This window comes from Nomascus leucogenys, chromosome X (assembly GCF_006542625.1).
Source record: "Nomascus leucogenys isolate Asia chromosome X, Asia_NLE_v1, whole genome shotgun sequence".
Lineage (NCBI taxonomy): Eukaryota > Metazoa > Chordata > Mammalia > Primates > Hylobatidae > Nomascus > Nomascus leucogenys.
This window is the reverse complement of record NC_044406.1, coordinates 52,886,944-52,906,427: the sequence shown is the minus strand read 5'-3', so window position 1 is coordinate 52,906,427 and position 19,484 is coordinate 52,886,944. Positions and strand designations below refer to the sequence as shown.

General features: G+C 39.8%; 1 protein-coding gene across 1 annotated transcript in view; it reads left to right on the top strand.

Annotated features, from left to right (window-relative positions):
* The first annotated feature begins 2,603 nt into the window (after window positions 1–2,603).
* The window catches only part of TSPAN7 (tetraspanin 7), a 125,653-nt gene continuing 108,772 nt past the window's right edge, over window positions 2,604–19,484 (top strand). The window contains exon 1 of the mRNA XM_003270994.1: window positions 2,604–2,859. Within this exon, the coding sequence (XP_003271042.1) occupies window positions 2,779–2,859 (81 nt within the window). The 5' untranslated portion in view covers window positions 2,604–2,778. The remainder of the gene's footprint in view (window positions 2,860–19,484) is intronic.

The window sequence follows — 19,484 nt, the reverse complement described above, 5'->3', positions numbered from 1 at the left end:
ACAGACATTACTGTGCATCTGACTCCCCTGGAGATCTTGTTAACATGGGCTTGGAGTGGGACTTGAGGTTCTGCACGTTCAAACAGCTCTTCCAGTGGATGTCAATGCTGCCAGCTCAGGGTGAGTGTGACTAATATGTTCTGGTTTGCACAAGACCTTCCCGGTTTTAGCAATGAAAATCCTGAATGCAGGGAAACCCCTCAGTCCTGGGCAAACTGGGATGGCTTGTCACCCTATATGTATGTCATGGGCCACAATTGGAGAGCAAGGATCTAGCTACAAGCTATGTTAATTTATCTACTAATTACATTACTGAATATTCATATTTATCTTTATATTTAAATGGTTCATTTTTGCTAGAACAGTCCAAGTTTTCAAGAATCTGGACCTAAGAGATATTCCAAAAATGCTCCAAACTGTGAGATGGTGAGTTAGCTTAAACTGATGGGTGTCTTCTGTGAATGTCATATATTAACTCACCAAATTATCTATGATGCTTAGCAGTGTCACTGTGGGATGAACATTGAGATTTCTGACTCCTTTAGAGAATAATTATACATGGCCAAGATCTTTTGATGCTAAGGATACTCACTGGGCTTGAAGTCTTCAGTATCCTTTCCCTGCTGCTGCAGCAGTTGGAATCAGCCTGGAGTCTGTAAGAATGAAAGAGAAAGCTCCTCTCTGAAGTTGGGTTTAAGTTCATTGCAGTATGGGGCAATGCCCCTCAACTCTTGCTTAATATTCAGACCACCTGAAGAGCTTCTAAAAAGCGGAGCTTTCAGCCCACACCAAATGACTCCGAATAGCTGGGATTGGGCACAGGCATTCATAATTGTTTTAAAATACCAGGTGGTGCAAATGAGCACCCAGCATCGAGAATCAGTGTGCCAAGACCCCTTTATAACAGACACCTTGCTCAACCTGTCCCTTCTTTCACCTGCACCTATATTCCACCCTTGTATGCCCACATACCTTTTTGTTATGGTTGACAATTTCCTTAAACAGGTTCTCCTCTTCCTCATGTTTATGTCCTGTTTATACAGTTACCTTATGGACTTGAGACCACATATAACTGGATAGAGGTAATAATTACTCCTGTAACAACTGACCTTGGCAGGCTTTTCCCAAGCCTTATTGACTCTGTTTTTCACTCTTTCACAAATATGTATCCTTAACATCATCATCCACGATTGAGTTAACCTGTGATAGTGTTGCTGTTTTGACTAGTCTCTCAGCAATCAAGCTAAATCGCCCCCTGAATCTGTGTGTTCCTCTACAAACCATATCTGGGTGGAATGTACATTTTTATTGTGATATAATTAATATATCATAAAAGTCATCCTCTTAAAGTATACAACTCAGTGGTTTTTAGTAATTCACAGTATTGTGCAACTATCATCACTATGTAATTCTAGAACATTCTCATTAATCTAAAAAGAAGCCGCTTACCCATTAAGAGTCACTCCTCATTCCTGCCTCCCACTCGCTGCAACCACTAATCTCTTTTCTGTCTCTATGGATTTGTCTATTTTGGATATTTCCTATACATGAATCATTCAATATGTGGTCTTTTGTGTCTGGCTTCTTTCGCTTAGCATATTTTCAAGGTTCATCCACGTTGCAGCATTTATCAGTAGTACTTCATTCTTTTTTGTGGCTGAATAATTTTCCGTTGTATGGATGCACCGAATTTTGGTCATCCACTCATCAGCTGACAGACATTTGAGTTGTTTCCAATTTTTGGCTATTGTGAATAATGCCGCTATAAACATTCATGTATATGGTTTTGTGTGGGCATATATTTTCATTTCTCTTGGGTAAATACCCAGGAATGGAGTTGCTGGATCATATGCAAACTCTGTTCAACTTTTTGAGGAACTCCAAATTGGTTGTGAACATTATTTTTTGACCTCAGTGCGGCTTTCCTTTACAGGAGGGAGGTGGACTGTACTTGTTAGCATGCTGCAAATGATTCTCAGGCATATTAAACATTTTCCTGTCATCTGTTAAACATTGTATGTGCAGCAAGAATGACGCCTCATACAGACCTTTCTTGTCATTTCGTTTGATTATTTCAAAATGTAAGACAAATCTAAAAAATGGAGGAGCCTGCAGATACCTGTGGTGGCGAGGATTTGGGGTCTGTCTGAGCTCCGGGGTTCCTGCTCATCCCTCCAGCTGTATCTCTGGACACCTGTCACAGTCTGTTTCTGGCACAAACGAGGCCTGCTGGTTGCCAAGGACATGACCACTGGGCCACTTCCATGTGAGAAGGCCCTGGCGGGTGTCAAAATGCAGAAACGTGACTGACGGGGAGGGGGGCACCCGTAAACTTCCCATAGCCAGGTGCAGGCATACCTGCAAATGTAACGCCCAACTGTGTACAAAGCAGAAATCTAAATGCCAGGGCGGACTGGGAGAGGTTCCCGTGACCTCTGACCCGGCCTCTAAATTCTCCCATTCCCTCCCCCATGTCCTGCCGCGCCCCGTGTCGCCTCGCCTGGCCTCGCGTCTCTCCTCCGCTGGCGCTCTAAGCCTGCGCTGTATTGCGGACGCGGGCGGCGTTTCCCGCATGCGCAGTTACTGCCCGGCCCGGCTTTTTCAGTAGGAGCCTCGCGCGGTGCGCGCTCACGCACGCGCACGGCCTCGCCTGCGCGCTCACGAGGCCTCTCGCGGCACGCGCCCCCGCCCCGCGCCGCCCCGCCCCGCCCCGCCTCTTCCCCCTCCCGCGCGCCCGCCCGCCGCCTGCCGCCGCCGCCGCCGCCGGAGCTCTGTAGTATGGCATCGAGGAGAATGGAGACCAAACCTGTGATAACCTGTCTCAAAACCCTCCTCATCATCTACTCCTTCGTCTTCTGGGTAAGTGCCCACGCCGGGCCGGTGGCCGAGTCGCTGTTCATCGGTCCGTGTGATGATGCTCTGAGAAAAGAAGTGGGGAGGAAAACCCAAACCAAAAATCAAATCTCGGACCCCTCTTTAAGGAGACAGGCGCGGGGTGCTGGGTCGGGGATGCGGGTTGGCAGGGTGCGGGTCGGGGCTGCTGGAACCCTAGACCTCGCTCCGCGCAGGCTGCAAGGAGCTGCGTAGTGTCGGTGACTGCAGGTTGTCGACCTTCCAAAAAAAAATGTTAATGCATTAGTTTCTTTTTTAATCTCCCGGGATAGGGTCAGCTCCTGGGGAAAGTTGCGGGTTTATTCGTCTGTTTTCCTCGCTGTACACCCTTCTCTCCTTTCCCCTACCAGCCGGTTCGCGGCGCCTCTTGGACCTAACCTGTGGCGGGGAGAGGACACGGGAGCGTGGGGTTTAATCTCAGATTCCCAGTTATTCCCGACCCCACGGGGCTGCGGGAGGGAGGCACCAGAAGCACCTTGCCTGCCTGGCTGGGCAAGGGCGACCGAAGTCTCCCAAGCGCACGATGGGGAGCAGGCGTTGTCACCGCGTGGAGGCGCACGAAAGGGAGAGGGTCTTACATAAGCCGGGGGCATCTTTGAGGTTTCTTGGTGACCCAAGAGATGAGTCTTTGGATTCCTTTCCCACCTCCCTGCATCTTTACACTCCCTATCTGGTCGTTCTGTCACTGCATGAGCACAATCCGCAGCGCCCTGGCGGAGGGTCCGCTCCAGTTGGTGATAGAGATAGCGCCCCAACTCTACTCCCCATCTATCCAGTGCTGCCGCCGGTCCTTGAAGCTCAATGCAGAAGGGTGACGTCACCCCTCAGCCAGGGCTGCGGGGGGCTGCGTGGTGCACCTCGGGGAGGGATGCGCCTTTCTGCGCGGGGGAGGGGGAGGAGGAGGAGGAGGGGGAGGAGGAGGAGAAGGAGGAGGGGGCTCCAGGCTTGTGCCTTACCTCATCCTGTTTGGCAAATCATGGAATCAGTGCAGGGCTGACACTGCAGTGATTCACTGAGAGAGGTGCGTGGTACTTGAAGACCATTCCCCGTTATTTCTCTTTTCATGTAGATGACCCCGTCTTCCCTAGTTCCTTACTCCCATAATCAAGCTACAGCTACCCCACAGGGGAATGAATATCGACCCTCTTCCCCCCTTGTCCCCCAAATCTGGGTCATTTTAGCTTCGACGGCAGTCATTTTGAAATCTGAGGCTCTGTAGGAAAAGCCAGTTCAACCTTTGGTTGTTTTCTTCTTGCACCCCCCACCCCCGCCCCTCACCCACCACCACACATTAGCCCTAATTTTGCTTTGAAACTGGAGCACAGTGCTGTATGAGGTACCGAGAATCAGCTAGATGGCAAACCAGACTGTTTGCAGTGGTCAAGGAAGAAGCAGAGATTTATTGAGGATCAAAAATATTCCTAATGCACCCGGACATTTCCTTATCGCTGGCGTTGGTGGTTCTTCAAGTCTGGGAAGGTATGGACTCCCCAGACCACACATAGCAGGAACTCTGCAATGAGCTAGGATAGATTAACTGGCATATTGCACAAGGCAAACACAGAAACGGACTTTATTTGGACTGACAACGACACAGGTTGAAATGTCTCAGTAGTGGAATTGTGAGCTATGCACGGATCATATCATCTTATGCTCTGCCTGTAAAAAGCAATAACACATGCTGATTGCTGAAACTTCCCAGTAGCCATTCCTGGGAACTGGTTTAGCTTTTTATGTGTTTCCTTAAATCTCTTTTTGTTTGGCCCTTTATCATTTACTTGACTTCCTATTTGTTACTGGAGTAAATCATATGGGGGGGTATTTTTAGCTTCCTTAAAAATAAGGTGTACAGTGCACATGAAGAAATATTGTTCTTTCAGAATCACTGCAAGCTGGTAAAGAAGGGGGTCTTCCAGGCTGAGGCTTTTCATATGAGCACTTTAACTCTCCTTGCTTACATTCCACCCCTATGAATCTAATTCCTTAATGCCCCCAATACATCTTAAACAATCACTGCATTTTATGTCCTCCGGAAGTTCCTTGATGCCTTCATTTTAATTTTTTCTACTTTCAAGATTTTCTTAGTCTTAAATGTTCACCTGGAACATTTTCAATGGTTTAAATACCAAAGCCAGTTCTGGCTTTGGTTGTTGTAATCATTTCATACTTACAACCAAAAGAATAAGATCTCTTCAGATGTGTGAGGATATTTTAAACAAGACATTATTTTTAAGTAGCCTTATTGAGGCATGATTCACATGCCATAAAAGCCACCTATTTAAAGTATACGATTCAGTGAGTTTTAGTATAAGTAGCACATATTTTAGTATATAAGTGGTATATATTTCTGTATATTTAGTATATTCATAGATATGTGCAACCATCACCCCAGTCAATTTTAGAACATTGCATCATTTCACAAGAAACCCGTTTCTTTAGCTGTTATCCCGTTTACCCCCCAATTTCAACTTCCCACCCTCATGCCCACCCCCTGTCAGCCCTAAGCAACCACTACTTTCTGTCTCTAGAGATTTCCATATTGCAGGCATTTCATATAAATGTAATCATACAATAGTTGCCCTTTTGTGACTGTTTTTTTCACTCAGCATAATTACTTCAAGGTTCATCCATGTTGTAGTGTATATCAGTACTTCATTCCTTTTTATGGTGGAATAATATTCCATTGGATGATTATAGCACATTTTGTTTATCCATTTGTCTGTTGGGGACATTTGAGTTGATTGGGTCATTTAGCTATCATGAATAATGGTGCTATAAACATTTATGTACAAATTTTTGTGTGAACATGTCTTCATTTCTATTGGGTATGTACCTGGGAGTTGAATTGCTAGGTCACATGGTAATTCTAAGTTTAATTGTTTGAAGAACTGCCAGCCTGTTTCACAAAGCAAAGTACTCCTTCCCTTTGACCATGAGGATTCCAATTTCTCCACATCCTTGCCAACATTTGTTATTGCCTGACTTTTTCATTATAGCCTTAGCAGGTGTGAAGGTGGTATCTCATTGTGGTTCTGGTATGAATTTCCCTGATGTGTAATGATGCTGATTGTCTTTTTTATGTGCTTGTTGGTCATTTGTGTATCTTTCTTGAAGAAATATTTATTCATATCCTTTGACCATCTTAAGATGTGGGGTTTTTTTATATTAAGTAGTAAGAGCCCTTTATATATTCTGGGTACAAGTCCCTTATCAGATGCGTGATTTACAAGTGTTTTCTCCTATTTTGTGGGTTATCTTTAGATGGTGTCCTTTGAAGTACAAAAGTTTATTTTTGTGAAGTCCATTTTACCTATTTTTTTCTTTTTTTGTTTATGCTTTTGGTGTCATATTTGAGAATCCTTTGCCAAAACCAACGTCACAAATATTTACCTGTTAAATGTTTATAAGAATTATTTCTCAGTTCAGTAAATGCAATTGGTAAATCTTTCTTCAGCACTTAGAACTATGTCTGACACATAGTAGGTACTCAAATATTTGTCAAAACTTCTGGGACTATGCTAGGTAGTTTACAAAAAGATGACCTTGGTGGTCTTGTTTGTTTGTTTGTTTGAGGCAGAGTCTCGCTGTGTTGCCCAGGCTGGAGTGCAGTGGTGCGATCTCGGCTCACTGCAACCTCCGCCTCCTGGGTTCAAGTGATTCTCCTGCCTCAGCCTGCCGAGTAGCTGGGAATACAGGCGCGCGCCACCACGCCCAGCTAATTTTTGTATTTTTAGTAGAGACGGGGTTTCACCATGTGGGCCAGGATGGTCTCGATCCCTTGACCTCGTGATCCGCCCGCCTCAGCCTCCCAAAGTGCTGGGATTACAGGCGTGAGCCACTGCACCTGGCCGACCTTGGTGTTCTTTAAAGTGGAAGGTGGAGGAAAGATTAGACAGAATTATTTCCTTTGTGTTCGTGAGTTGTTTTAATAGGAATTTTTCCCTTTCTTTACCTTAATTTAGATTTAGAACTAGAAGGCATTTGAACTTAAAATGGTGGTAGAGCAGTAGCATCATAAAGGTTGACATACTTGAGCATATGTTAAACCAGAAGTCTACACTTTTGAAAGAGAGATTATTGTTTTATCTGGCTTTCTCTTCTGTCTATAATCACACTCTCTCTCTGAGGTGTTTCTCTAAAGTGGTGGTTCTCAAAAGGGGGCAGTTTTGCCCCCCTCCCATATTTGGCAATGGCTGGAGACATTTTTGGCCATAGCTGGAGGGGAGGATGATACTGGCCTTTTGTGGGTAGAGGCCACAGATGCTGCTAAACATCCTACAGTACACGAGACAACCCCTCACAACAAAGAATTGCCTTGCTCAAAATGTCAACAGTGCCACGAACCTCTGCACTACTGGACTTACATAGCAGTAAGTCCTGTGAAGAAAAAATGGAGCGTTATGCAAAACTCTGTATATTTATTGGTGTTTGGAACCACCGTAGCAGGGCATGTGCAACACAATCACGTGAGAAGAAAAACATTCTCTATTGTGTACTATATAATTATTTGAAGACGAAAGGTAGGTACCTCTTTATATAATTGTGTTCAAATAGATGGGATGATTTGTCTTTTGGTTAAATAATATCACCTGAATGCTGTGTAAACTGATCCTTCATTTCTCTTGATTTGTATGTTTTATTTTCAGGTTTATGGAAGAGGAGGGAAAAACACACCTAGGAGTAAGTTATCCTGTGCTTTAAAGACTAGCAAACAATGTCAGGCTCATAGTAGGTTTACTCACTAAATACTTATTTCTTTAATGAATGAATTAATTAATAAATGAAATTTTATTGACTACTCTTGGGCTCAGTTATTTATTTCAACTCACCTCAATGGGGAAGTTTTTTTAAAACAGTGTTATTTCTAGTCTACCTGTAGTGATTTAAATGTGCTCCTCCAATAAATGTGTGAAAAGATGGAATAGCAGATTTTACAAGGACTTGCTTATCCTAATGATAGTTCAATCATTATATTTTTGTGATCAGTTAGTTTGACAGACATTTTGGTTATTTAAATTTTTAATTAGAATTTGTTAAGCATGAATAAAAAAGATCTTGCCCTATGTATATAACAAAATATCCTTTCTTCACAACCAATGTAACTGTTTCAAGATCAAGCAAAGAAATGTAATAAATATTTTGCTTACCAGGTGAATTTTTGTTTTATTTACACATTTTTAATATATTTTAAATACTCATCTGAGTTCTAAGCTAAGATTTAAATCCACCATGTGTGAAGAGAAATTTCCCTTGCTTAATTCAAGTGTATATTGGGCCTGATTTCTTCCTTGATTATCTAAGGAGGTAATTAGCTTATCAATAGTGCTATCAAATTCTTCTATGGTAAATATCAGCGATTTGTTTTTCATTTGAGAAACATCACTCATCTTTTTTGGAAAAATAATTTAAAACAATTTTTTTTTTTTTTTTGTCCAGAAAGTTTAGGTACTTGGGATATAAATAGAGGGAAAAATCTTAAAGAGCAACTCCTAACATTTTAAAGAGTGTTTGAATTTGGGCACTGTATTAGTCTGTTGTTAAGCTGCTAATAAAGACATACCTGAGACTGTGTAATTTATAAAGGAAAGGGGTTTAATTGACTCATGGTTCCACATGGCTGGGGAGGCCCCAAAATCATGGCTGAAGGCGAATGAGCAGCAAAGTTACATCTTACATGGTGGTAGGCAGGAAAGATCGTGCAGGGGAACTCCCATTTACAAAACCATCAGATCTTGTGAGACTTACTCACTATCACGAGAACAGCATAGGAAAAACCTACCTTCATAATTCAGTTATCTCCCACTGGGTCCCTCCCACAACAAGTGGGAATTATGGGAGCTACAATTCAAAATGAGATTTGAGTGGGGACACAGCCAAACCATATTAGGCACATACTTTAGTTTATAGTTATTCTTTTGCACATCAATACGATTCAGTCATTCACTGAATGTCTATTACATGGCAGGTATTGAGTAGTCAATAGAATGTGTACCAACGTTTACTAGCTGCTGCTTTTGGCATTTTACCTGCATTTTAAAATGACACATGTATTCTATTTCTCAACTTTTCAGTTTTAGATGTTATGTACTGTCTTCCCACTATGGAAGATGAAGATTTAGCTCTCCTGCCCCTTTCTCCCATACTCGTATCTTCCCTATATTGTAGTAGACCCTAATATATCATTTTATCGTTGTCATATTTTGGTTAGAGTGGTCGTCAGTGATTTCATTAATATGACTAGGTAAACCTAGTCACAGCTGAGCCATGTAGTGTGTATATTATGATTACTTGCATAGTTTTTGTTTTCTCTGCAGTTAAGAATTGCCTTGTTTGGTCCTTTGCTTTTTAGTTGCCATGCTCACTCCTAATTTATCCCTGTACTTTCCCCAAGATCTGTTTCTTTACTCAGTCTGTTCAAACACTTCATGTGTCATATCAGATTCTTGTTCTTGGAGGCATTTCTCCCAAAGCTTTCTGATCTTCAATCTGGACTAGTATTTTCTGGGCCTTTGAAACAGTGGACATCAATATAGTCTCCCTTCACCATCATCCTGGTGAATCCTGTCTCCTTTTATGTTGGATCCTCGGTTTTTGAGATGTCATGTCTTTCTCTTCCTTGGTGTTTTTTTTTTTTTTTTATTTTGGTAGAGCAAGTTTAATAATTTTCTGGAAAAAATGATGTATTGGGGGTTAATTTTTTGAGCTCTTACAGGTATGAAAATCTTATTTTTCTCTTGCACTTAATTTGATCGTTTGGCTTAGTGTAGAATTGTAGTTTGGAAATCATTTATCCTCAGAATTTTTCTGTCTCTCCCTATTCCAAGTCTTGTTCTTGTTGTTAGTGTTGACAAATCAGATGTTATTCTGATTCTTCTTGAATCCTGCTTTTCTTCTCTGAAAGTCGTTACAATCTCTTGCTTGCTCTGAAATTTCACAACAATATGCTCTGGTATATGTCTATTTTTAACTATTTCCTGGGTACCCTTTCAATCTGGAAATTTTCTGTATACCTTTCAATCTGGTCCTTGAGTTTGGGGAAATTTTATTTTGTTTTTTGTTTTCTTTACCTTCATTTTTTTTCTGTCCTATTTGGATGTTGGACCTCCTAGACTAATCTTCTAATTTTCTCCCCTTCTATTTTCTACCTCTTTTTCTTTTTGTTCTATTTCTGGGAGATCACTTCCACTTTATCTTGCTGCTATTGCATTTTTCATTTGTTTCATATGTTAATTTCTAGAAGCTGCTTTATGAGGTCTGAATGTTCTTTTTTTCTAGCATCCTGTTTTTGTTTCATGAGTGTAATATAGTTTTAATATCTCTCTGAAAATATTAGTAATTTTTTTGAGTTTGCTTCTTCCTACATAGTTTCCTTCAGACTGTTCTGTTTTCTGGCATATTACAGGCTTACCTCAAATTTATGGTCATGTTTTGCTCTCTTTTCTGTACATGTTTAAGAGGGGGCACTACGAAGCTGATTGGAAGCTCTTAGCCTGAAGTAGGTGTTTATCAATTGTAATTTGGGTGATTTGGCTGGGCAGTTGAGTTTTAGGACCAAGGTCAATATCTTTAGGTCTTTTCTTTTGGTCTCATCAGATATCCTACAGAAGAATCTTCTAATTGCTCTCTGAGTAAAGAAGGTGAGAATATAGAAGTCTCTATATACAGTATATAAACCTTTGCTTAAGCCCCTGTTTCTGGTGTAGAATCCATGTCCACTGTGCTTATATTCCCCAGTTCAGAGACCAACTCTTTCACCCTCCAAAGAATAAATATCTGAACCTATAGTAGAATGAGTAGAGGCCAGAGACAGGAAGTTGGTGGCAGGGGTGGGGGTGGGGAATCTAATTGTTTTTCGAAAATCTCTTACTGGAACCTACTTATTTTAGCTCCCCTTTCCTCCCTACTTCCAGGTGTGCATGGAGCTGCTAACCCCTGAGTCTTTTGGGGCTGTTCGGGTGCAAATATTTTATTTTGTGCTTCTCTCACAGCTGCCATAAGATTTGGCTTTTTCTCAGCTTTGAAGAGATCTTTGTGGTTGTCTCCTCTCTTTGTTATTGTAAGTTAAAAACATTCTTTTAGTGTCATTTCAGTGGAGTTTTGGGAGATAGCCAAGGTAAATGGATGTGTTCAATCCGTCATCTTTAACTGGAAGTCCTTTATAGCTTTATCTCTACATTAGATGGTACTAATTAAATACCCAGTTGATTGTGAGTGATTGAATACAGCATCTAAAACAGCAATAGTCAGGCTATTCTAATAAATATTGGTACCCAGTTTTCAATTTTTAAAAAGCTTTTGGATTTCAAGAGAAGCGTTCTAAGTTGGAACAGGCTTACTAAGACACATCCTCTGTAAGGTCATCTGGTCATCAGCGACCGGACAAATGGAAATGAAGCTCTGAAGGTTGCTGCTGCTTTTTCTGCCCTTCTTATTTCTTCCCACCAGATGAAGTCCCATGTGTCTTCTGACCTAATTCAGACCTTGCTGGATTAATTTAGTGTTTATAGTGTGGTGTGTGTGTTGGGGAGAGGACCTTGATGTTAAACTGATTATTGCTTGGCAGTTTTTCTTTTACTACAGTGATAACCCTTCATGGTTATTGTGGGACTTGTACATTATAATCTGGAGTTTTTTCTTATTTTATCAACTTAATTTACCATATGCAATATACAGTTAGGATGTGTGAACTACCTTTTATAACATTTGGGGAACATTAAGTCTTTTTCACTTAGTCGTTGCTTAGAAATTAGCTGAATTTTGGTCTAAATAGAATGAAATACTCTTCTCCATTCTAATCACAACTAGAGTTCTTGATTTGACCCTGTTGTGAGTTGCATTACTTATTCAGTGATTGTTCTTTATATACTGCTTTAAGTAAGCACCTCAGAAGGTGCTGAAAATTGAAAGTCATTGTGACTGTGTTTCTTTGTTTAAACATGTTAAACTCTTGACATAGATGACTAATGCACTGCTAAACCCATTTGAAACAGACTTTAAAAATATATTCTGATGTCTTTTTCTCCTTTAGTTCCATCACAGCAGCTTCCATTCTGAGTTACCTCCTCATTGCAAGCAGATTTTTGGAATGCTGCTCTTAAATTTCTTATTTTGGCTGTTATTCCCCTTGCCATAACAGAATGATTTTCATTCTTGGCTGAAAATTTTTTTCATCTTACTGCAGAACCTCACTATTCATCAAGAAAAGGATGTAGAGGAAAAAGGAGAGGGTTTTCTTTATTTTGTTTTTCCTTTTGGTTATTTGATCAGTTAAACAGGTAAGCATTTTATTTATTTGTTTATTGCCTTTTAAAACATTTATTATTACTTTTATAGATTTAGGGAATACAAGTGCAGTTTTGTTACATATATATATTGCATAGTGGTGAAGTCTGGGCTTTTAGTGTAAAGCATTTAAAATAGTTTAAACATCACATTTCGACTCTGGAAGATTTTCTTTGGTGCTTTCTACAAGATATAGTGGGATTTTCCCATCATCATCTGTTTCTAGGAGAAATTCCAGGTGCCTTATACTAGAGGATGATGAGATGAGTCAGACACAGGTACTGGTGAACAGTCTAGATCAGTGATTCTCACCCTGTTTGCCCATAGAATTGCCTAAGGGGCCCTAAAGAAGATACTTAGACCCCATCCTAAGAGATTCTGATTCAATTGGTCTGGACGGAGTGCCAGAATTGATATGCTAAAATATGCTCCCAGGTGATTCAGCTGTGCAATTAGGATTGAGAAACATTGATCCAGGGAGAACTCAGTAGATAATAGCAGGCTTGGTTCACTTGAGCCTCCTGGATCTGCAGGTAGCTACAGAGTATCTAACCTAGTACTGGCAATATTGATTTGGTCTTCGTTGCCTGAGAGTCTGGAACCAGGCCTGCAGTGTCTCTCAGTAAACCAAAATGGCCTTGCACTCTTAGGAGACTATGCTAATCATTCCTGACTAAAGCAATGGGTATCAGAATCACCAAGGACATTTAAAAACACAGATTCTCAGTCCTATCTCATAGAGTTTAAGTTTTAATTGATATGAAGAGAAACCTGGGTGTGTGAGTTAAAAAAAAAATCCCAAGGTGATTCTGATTCCTGGGATGTAGCTCTATGGGGCTGTGATGCCATTTGATATAAATGAGTTCTTACCTCATGAATGCTTTCCTATGATATGATCTGTGGTACCATAAAGCTGAATTGAGGAGAGTATTCCACAAAACAAGATGTAGTCAATGTAGCATTTTTCTTACCCACTTAATTGGTCTTTGGCAAGGGTCTTCAAGTGAACTCTTGGAGTTTGGAGTAGTTTCCATTCCTTAGGGGGAATCTATTTTTTTTCATAGTTGTTCTGAGAAGTTAGGGAAAAGTCTTGGTTTGTCAAAGACAAACCTCTGTCAAAGAGAGACCATAATCCAACATGTAAAACGAAACCCAGAATTCATTACTTACCAAAGTAAGAGACAGCTGTGTTAAGCATAGTCTGTGAGTGAAGCAGATTACTGATCTTTTTGGGAAACATAGTGGTGTTTTGGTTACAGAGGCATGAGTGGTTGAACTTGACCTTAGAAGCATGGCTATTTGAGTGAGACTATTGTTGATTGACTCTGAGAAGCATGTTCACTGCAGTGTGTCTGCTGCTGATTGGCTGACCTTGAATTGTGTGAAGCTCATTGTAATTGGCTTCCAGAAGTGTGTTCCCTGAAGCAAGTTGAGTTGTCATTGATGATTAATCTGAGGTGAATTGCCCTCAATCAAATAGGTTTAAAAGTTGGTGCTGGTGGTTACTAGTTACCATGGCTATTGAATAATCAATCTTTTTCTCATCAGTAATACAGAGACTTTTATTCTTACCTAGACTGCTATTCTTCTTAGTGAAATGAAGTTGCTTCTGCACCTCAATTCCCATTCATTCTTCAAATATCATCATGATGATGTGTAGAACTCCTGGATCAGTTCATTGTTCTAATCACTCCATAAATACTAATTGATTGTTTATGATTTCCAGGGATTAGACTAGGACTTCCCAAAGGTAGACCCCTTTGGGGTTGAAAAGGAACCCAAAGCTTGATAAGACTGTGGAAAATGTTGCTAAACATCCCTTCTACATCCCCATTTCTATTTGGGTTAAAGTTCTGTTTCTGGTGAAGCTTTTGCGGACTTCTAGCTCCTCCAGATTTCTGTTTCATATTTTGAACTCTATCACTCACTTGATATTCTTTTAACCATTGCATTCTATTGCAGAGGATTTAAAATTAGACTTAATGTGAAGTCTCGGCTGGCACATTTGCTGTGTGACCTTAGGCAAATCACTTATTCTCTCTGAGCCCCAGTTTCCTCTTTAGAATTGAGAATATCTATGATTACCCACCTCAATCAAGTGTTGAGGGTCAAATAACATTCAAGTGCTTTATAAACTAAAGTGTGATACATATATATTTTGGCAACATTATTCCTTAGGGTGTAAAGTGTTTCTTTCCTAGTTTCTTATACATGTGAGGTACTGTATCAATACTTGTTAAATGAATAAATTGGTCAGAATATTCCCCATCCTGGAAATTAAGAATGATTCAATTGTAGGGTTTTATAGTTTGCTACCAAAGAGAGCTGAGTTAACAGAGTGGTTTGAACAGGAACCAAAAATAGGACTCACTGAGTTTGGTCCTGTCATTGGGATAAAGGTATTCCTGTCTAGGATGAATAAATATAAGTCTGACACTTAGAGTCAAATAAGGAATTGGTGACTTCCATTATTCTTTTTAAAATAAGCTTTTCTTTTTGGAACAGCTTTAAGTTTACAGAAAAATTATAGAGATAGTGCATAGAGTTCCCATATATCATACCACTATTTTTCCCTATTACTAACAGCTTACATTAATATGATACATTTGTTATAGTTAATCAATATTGATAAATTTTTATTATCAGAAGTCTGTACTTCATTCCTATTTTGTTAGTTTTTACCTAATATCCTTTTTCTGTTACAGGCTACCCCATATTGCATTTAGTAGTCATGTCTCCTTAGGCTCCCCTTGGCTGTGACAATTTCTCAGACTTTTCTTGTTTTTGACTGTTAACAGTTTTGAGGGGTACTGGTGATGCATTTTGTAGAATGTCCCTCAATTTGGATTTGCCTGATGTTTTTTCATGATTAGAATGTAGTTATGTGCTCTGGGGAAGAAGACCACAGAGGTAAAGTGCTATTTCAATCATATCATATTAAGGATACATACCACTAACATTATTTATCACTGTTGATATTGACTTTGATCACCGGGGCGAGATAATTTGTCAGGTTTCTCCACCATAAAGTTGCTCTTTCCCCGCTTCTCATATGGTACTCTTTCAAAGAAAATCACAATGCACAGTCCACACTTACGTGAAGAGTTACGTTCTACCTCCTTGAGGGTGGAGTATCTACCGTTATCTTTATTAACAAAGATGATTTTCATTCAACAAATGTTAAAACCAACAGTAAGTATTTGTTTAAACAAGTAGTAAAATACTAAAATTATTTGATCAGAAACTGGACAGAGATTCTTGTTTACCATTATTATCTATGATTTGGTTTATCTAGCAAATGCAGTAAGAAAAAATTAACATTGGAGAAAGAGATAAAATTATCTTTTTACAGATGTAGTTGTTGTAAACTAAATAACCCAAGAGATGTTAGGAAAAAACTACTAAGAGAATTTGATAAGATGGATGGATGTAAGAGAAATATACAACAATTAATTTCTTTTTATTATTTTAGCATAAGCCTTAGGAAAGAGAGGAAGGCATTTCATTCACAGCAGCAACAAAAATCATAATTACTTCAGAATAAAGTTAATAAGAAAGGCAAGGCTCTTATATGAAGAACAATAAAATCCTATCTTGGGTCATAAAATGAGATCTGAACAGATTAAATGATACCAGATGTTCTTGGGTGGGGAGATTTAGTATCATAAAAATATCAGTTTTCTAAAAATGTTTTTAATGTATTTCCCAATAGAATACTGACAGGATTTGGGGGAGGGGGGAAGAGATGGTACTTGATAAAACTATATTGTTTACATAGAAGAATAAATACCTGAGAAATCAAGAGATATTTTGGGGAGGAAAAGAAGTATGTGCCTTATCAGAATATACTATTGTGGCAGATAGACTATAAGATGTCCCTCATAATCTCACCTCCTGATATTCATGCCCTTGTTTAATCCCCTCTGCTTGGGTGTGGGTGAGACCTGAGACTGTCGTCTAATTAATATAATATAATGAAGTGATCAAATGCATATGACTATGTGTGCATGATTTTATTACATAAGATTGTAAAGTCTATCTTGCTGAAAGACTCTGTTCCTTTCTGGCTTTGAAGAATCAAACTTTTATGTTATGAACTGCCCTGTAGAGAGGGACACATGGCAAGGAACTCAGGGCAATCTCTGGCTGACAGCTAGCAAGAAACTGAGGCCCTCAGTAGCCAGCAAGCAACTGAATGCTGCCAATAGTCAAATGATCTGGGAAGCAGATTCTTCCCCATTTGTACCTCAGATGAGACTACAGCCCTGCCTGATGCTTTGATCGAAGCTTTGCAAGACCCTGAAACAGAAGACTCAGCTAAGCTGTGCCCAGATTTTTGACCCACAGAAACTATGAGATAATAAATGTGTTTTGTTTTGAGCTTCTACATTTGTGGTAATATTGTTATGGAGCAATACAAAATTAATACAACTATAAAATCAATTCAATATGATGTTTGCTTAGAAATACATAGGTCGGTGGAACAATAAAGAATCCAGAAATAAATTCTAGTGAATATGATTTAATAAATGAAAAGGAGCATTCATTTCAGTGAGAGAAACTAGATTTAAATGATTCTGATACTACGGGATATCTATATGAGAGAAAATAGAATTGGAGCCCTCACTTAGATGATATGAAAACTTCCAATTAGTTTAAATGCTCAAATATAAAAATAAAATCCTACAAGAAAATGTACATACCATATGTACAAATTAGGAGAGAGACTGCCTTATGTAAGCTGGAAATTTGGAAGCCATTAAATAAAAAATAAATGTGTTTGGTTATAAAATTTTTAAAAATTATGTGACAAAAGGTACAATAAAGTCAAACAGTTGTAGTGGGATAAAAAGCTTGTCAGACTATTAATTAATATACTGCTTCCTTCATTCAGAAAGCTTTGTTAAAAAAAAGTCTGTTTACTTTCTGGTACAAACTTCTTCTCAATGTGGACTGACAACAGTTTGCTGACCAGACATTGGTTTGTCCACTAACCACACTTTGGGAATTATTGCTCTAGAGAAGTGGTAGGCAAACATTTTCTGTAAAGGGCCAGATAGCAAATATTTTATTTTATTTATATTGTGGGCCATATAGTCTCTGTTGCAACTAGTCACCTTTGCCATTGTAGTGTGAAAGCAGCATAGACAATATGCAAATGAATGAGTAAGGCTATAGTCCAATAAAACTTTATTTGCAGCCAGATTTGACCCGTGGGCTACAATTTGCTGATTCCTGTTCTAGGGGATACAACTAGAAGGAAGGTCCGATCCTTACCCTCAAGAATTAAAATCTAAAGTTTAATATGGGCCTATTGGAGTGGGAATGAAGAAAGCCTCATGATTTTTATCTTGAAAGAGCTGGTAACGCACTGTCCAATAAATTAGCCACCTGAGCACTTCAAATGTGGATAGTCCAAACTTGGGATGTCTCTACGTGTAAAATAAATACCAGACTTTTAAGAGTTAGTATGAACACTGTAAAATACCTCATTTTTTACATTAATTACATGTTGAAATGGTAGTGTTTTGGATATAGTGGTTTAAATATACTAGTAAGATTAATTTCACCAGTTTCTTTTTACTTTGAATGTGATTTTTGATTGAAGCTTTGTAAGACCCTAATTTAAAGTTAGATATGTGGCTCTTGGACAGCAATGAACTGTAAGCAATGAACTGTAAGAGAGCTTGTGGGGCTGGGAAATTTGGAAAGTTCATGTGGACAGAGTTCACTTGCAGAATGACAGGATTTTGACAAGTGGTTCTTGGAGAGGATAATGAAGGCTATCAGCAGAATGGTTTCTGTGTTTAGGACAGGAATAAGTTTAGCTGTAATAAAAAGTGAGGCATGCAGCAAGTCTAGGTAAGTAGGCATAAGCCTTATTGTGGGTTGATTGCATGAGTTAGGGTTCTGGGCCGGCTATGGCCAGTAGGTGAAGACTAGTCCATACTTTTGAGCAGGGAGTAGTAACTTTGGGAGCTACACTTTGCAGGCCTAATCTGGAAGTAGTAAGTTGGTTGGGTCGAAATAAGAAAAGCAAAAAGTGGTGAAACCAGGTTAACTAGGTAAGAATGAAGGTCTAATATAGGATGACAATGGGAATGAAGAATGGAGGACAGGGGACAGCTACTTCATGATGTGGCAAGAATATCTGTGAGAGAGAACCCCAGTATTCTGTGCTTAAAGAGCATGGATGATGGTGATACTTTCATGAAAATGCAGACCTTAGAAAAAGCAGGTTTGAGACTAATATGATGTGTTCCATTTTGCATGTGTTTAGTTTGAGACAAAGGTAGATTTAAAAGATAGGCTGGTTGTCAGAAGCTTGTTTGCCTATATTTTTCATTGATAGAGGTGGCCCTAGGCAATTATTTATTTTTGACCATCTCTATACTTCCTGACCCTCCCCACCATCTGCCATGGTCACAGTTGATTGACCTGGAGAGCAGATCTGACCTTTAAATATTTGTTTGTTGGGTGTTCAGTGGAACTTGAGATAATCAGGTTTGTAAGATCTGAATGGAGAAGTTCTTTTTTAGGCATTCAAACTCAAGATATTCATGTCCTTTGTAGGGACATGGATGAAGCTGGAAACCATTATTCTCAGCAAATTATTGCAAGGACAAAAAACCAAACACCGCATGTTCTCACTCATAGGTAGGAATTGAACAATGAGAACACATGGACACAGGAAGGGGAACATCACACACCAGGGACTGTTGTGGGGTGGGGGGAGGGGGGAGGGATAGCATTAGGTGATATACCTAATGCTAAATGACGAGTTAATGGGTGCAGCACACCAGCATGGCACATGTATACATATGTAACAAACCTGCACGTTGTGCACATGTACCCTAAAACTTAAAGTATAATAATAATAAAAAAAGGAACAAAAAAAAAGAGACATGGTTGGTGTAGGGGCAGAAGGAGAAAGTGACCCAGAGAAGTAGCAGAGACATGTGAGCGGTGAACAGCTGGAGTTGGACCAGTGAACTCCTGGTCACTAGACTGTGTAGGCCCCTGGACAGCTCTACTGCAGCCCATGCTTTTCCCTTCTGGCCTGAAGAGTGGCTTTTCATAGTTGAGATGAGGCCTGGCTGAGTGGGTATGATTCCTAGCCGCCTCATTTCCTCCTCTCTTAAACCCCCTTGACTAACCAAAATGGGTGATCAGATAGATGTTTGAAGTGCCTAGAAAGGCAGGATTGGAATTAAAGGAGGGGGTTGGGGTGGAGATACAAAGTTGTGAAAGGCGTTAAGTTCATTTCAGAGGCATAAGATAGTAAATGGTATTCTTTTCAACTGCACAGT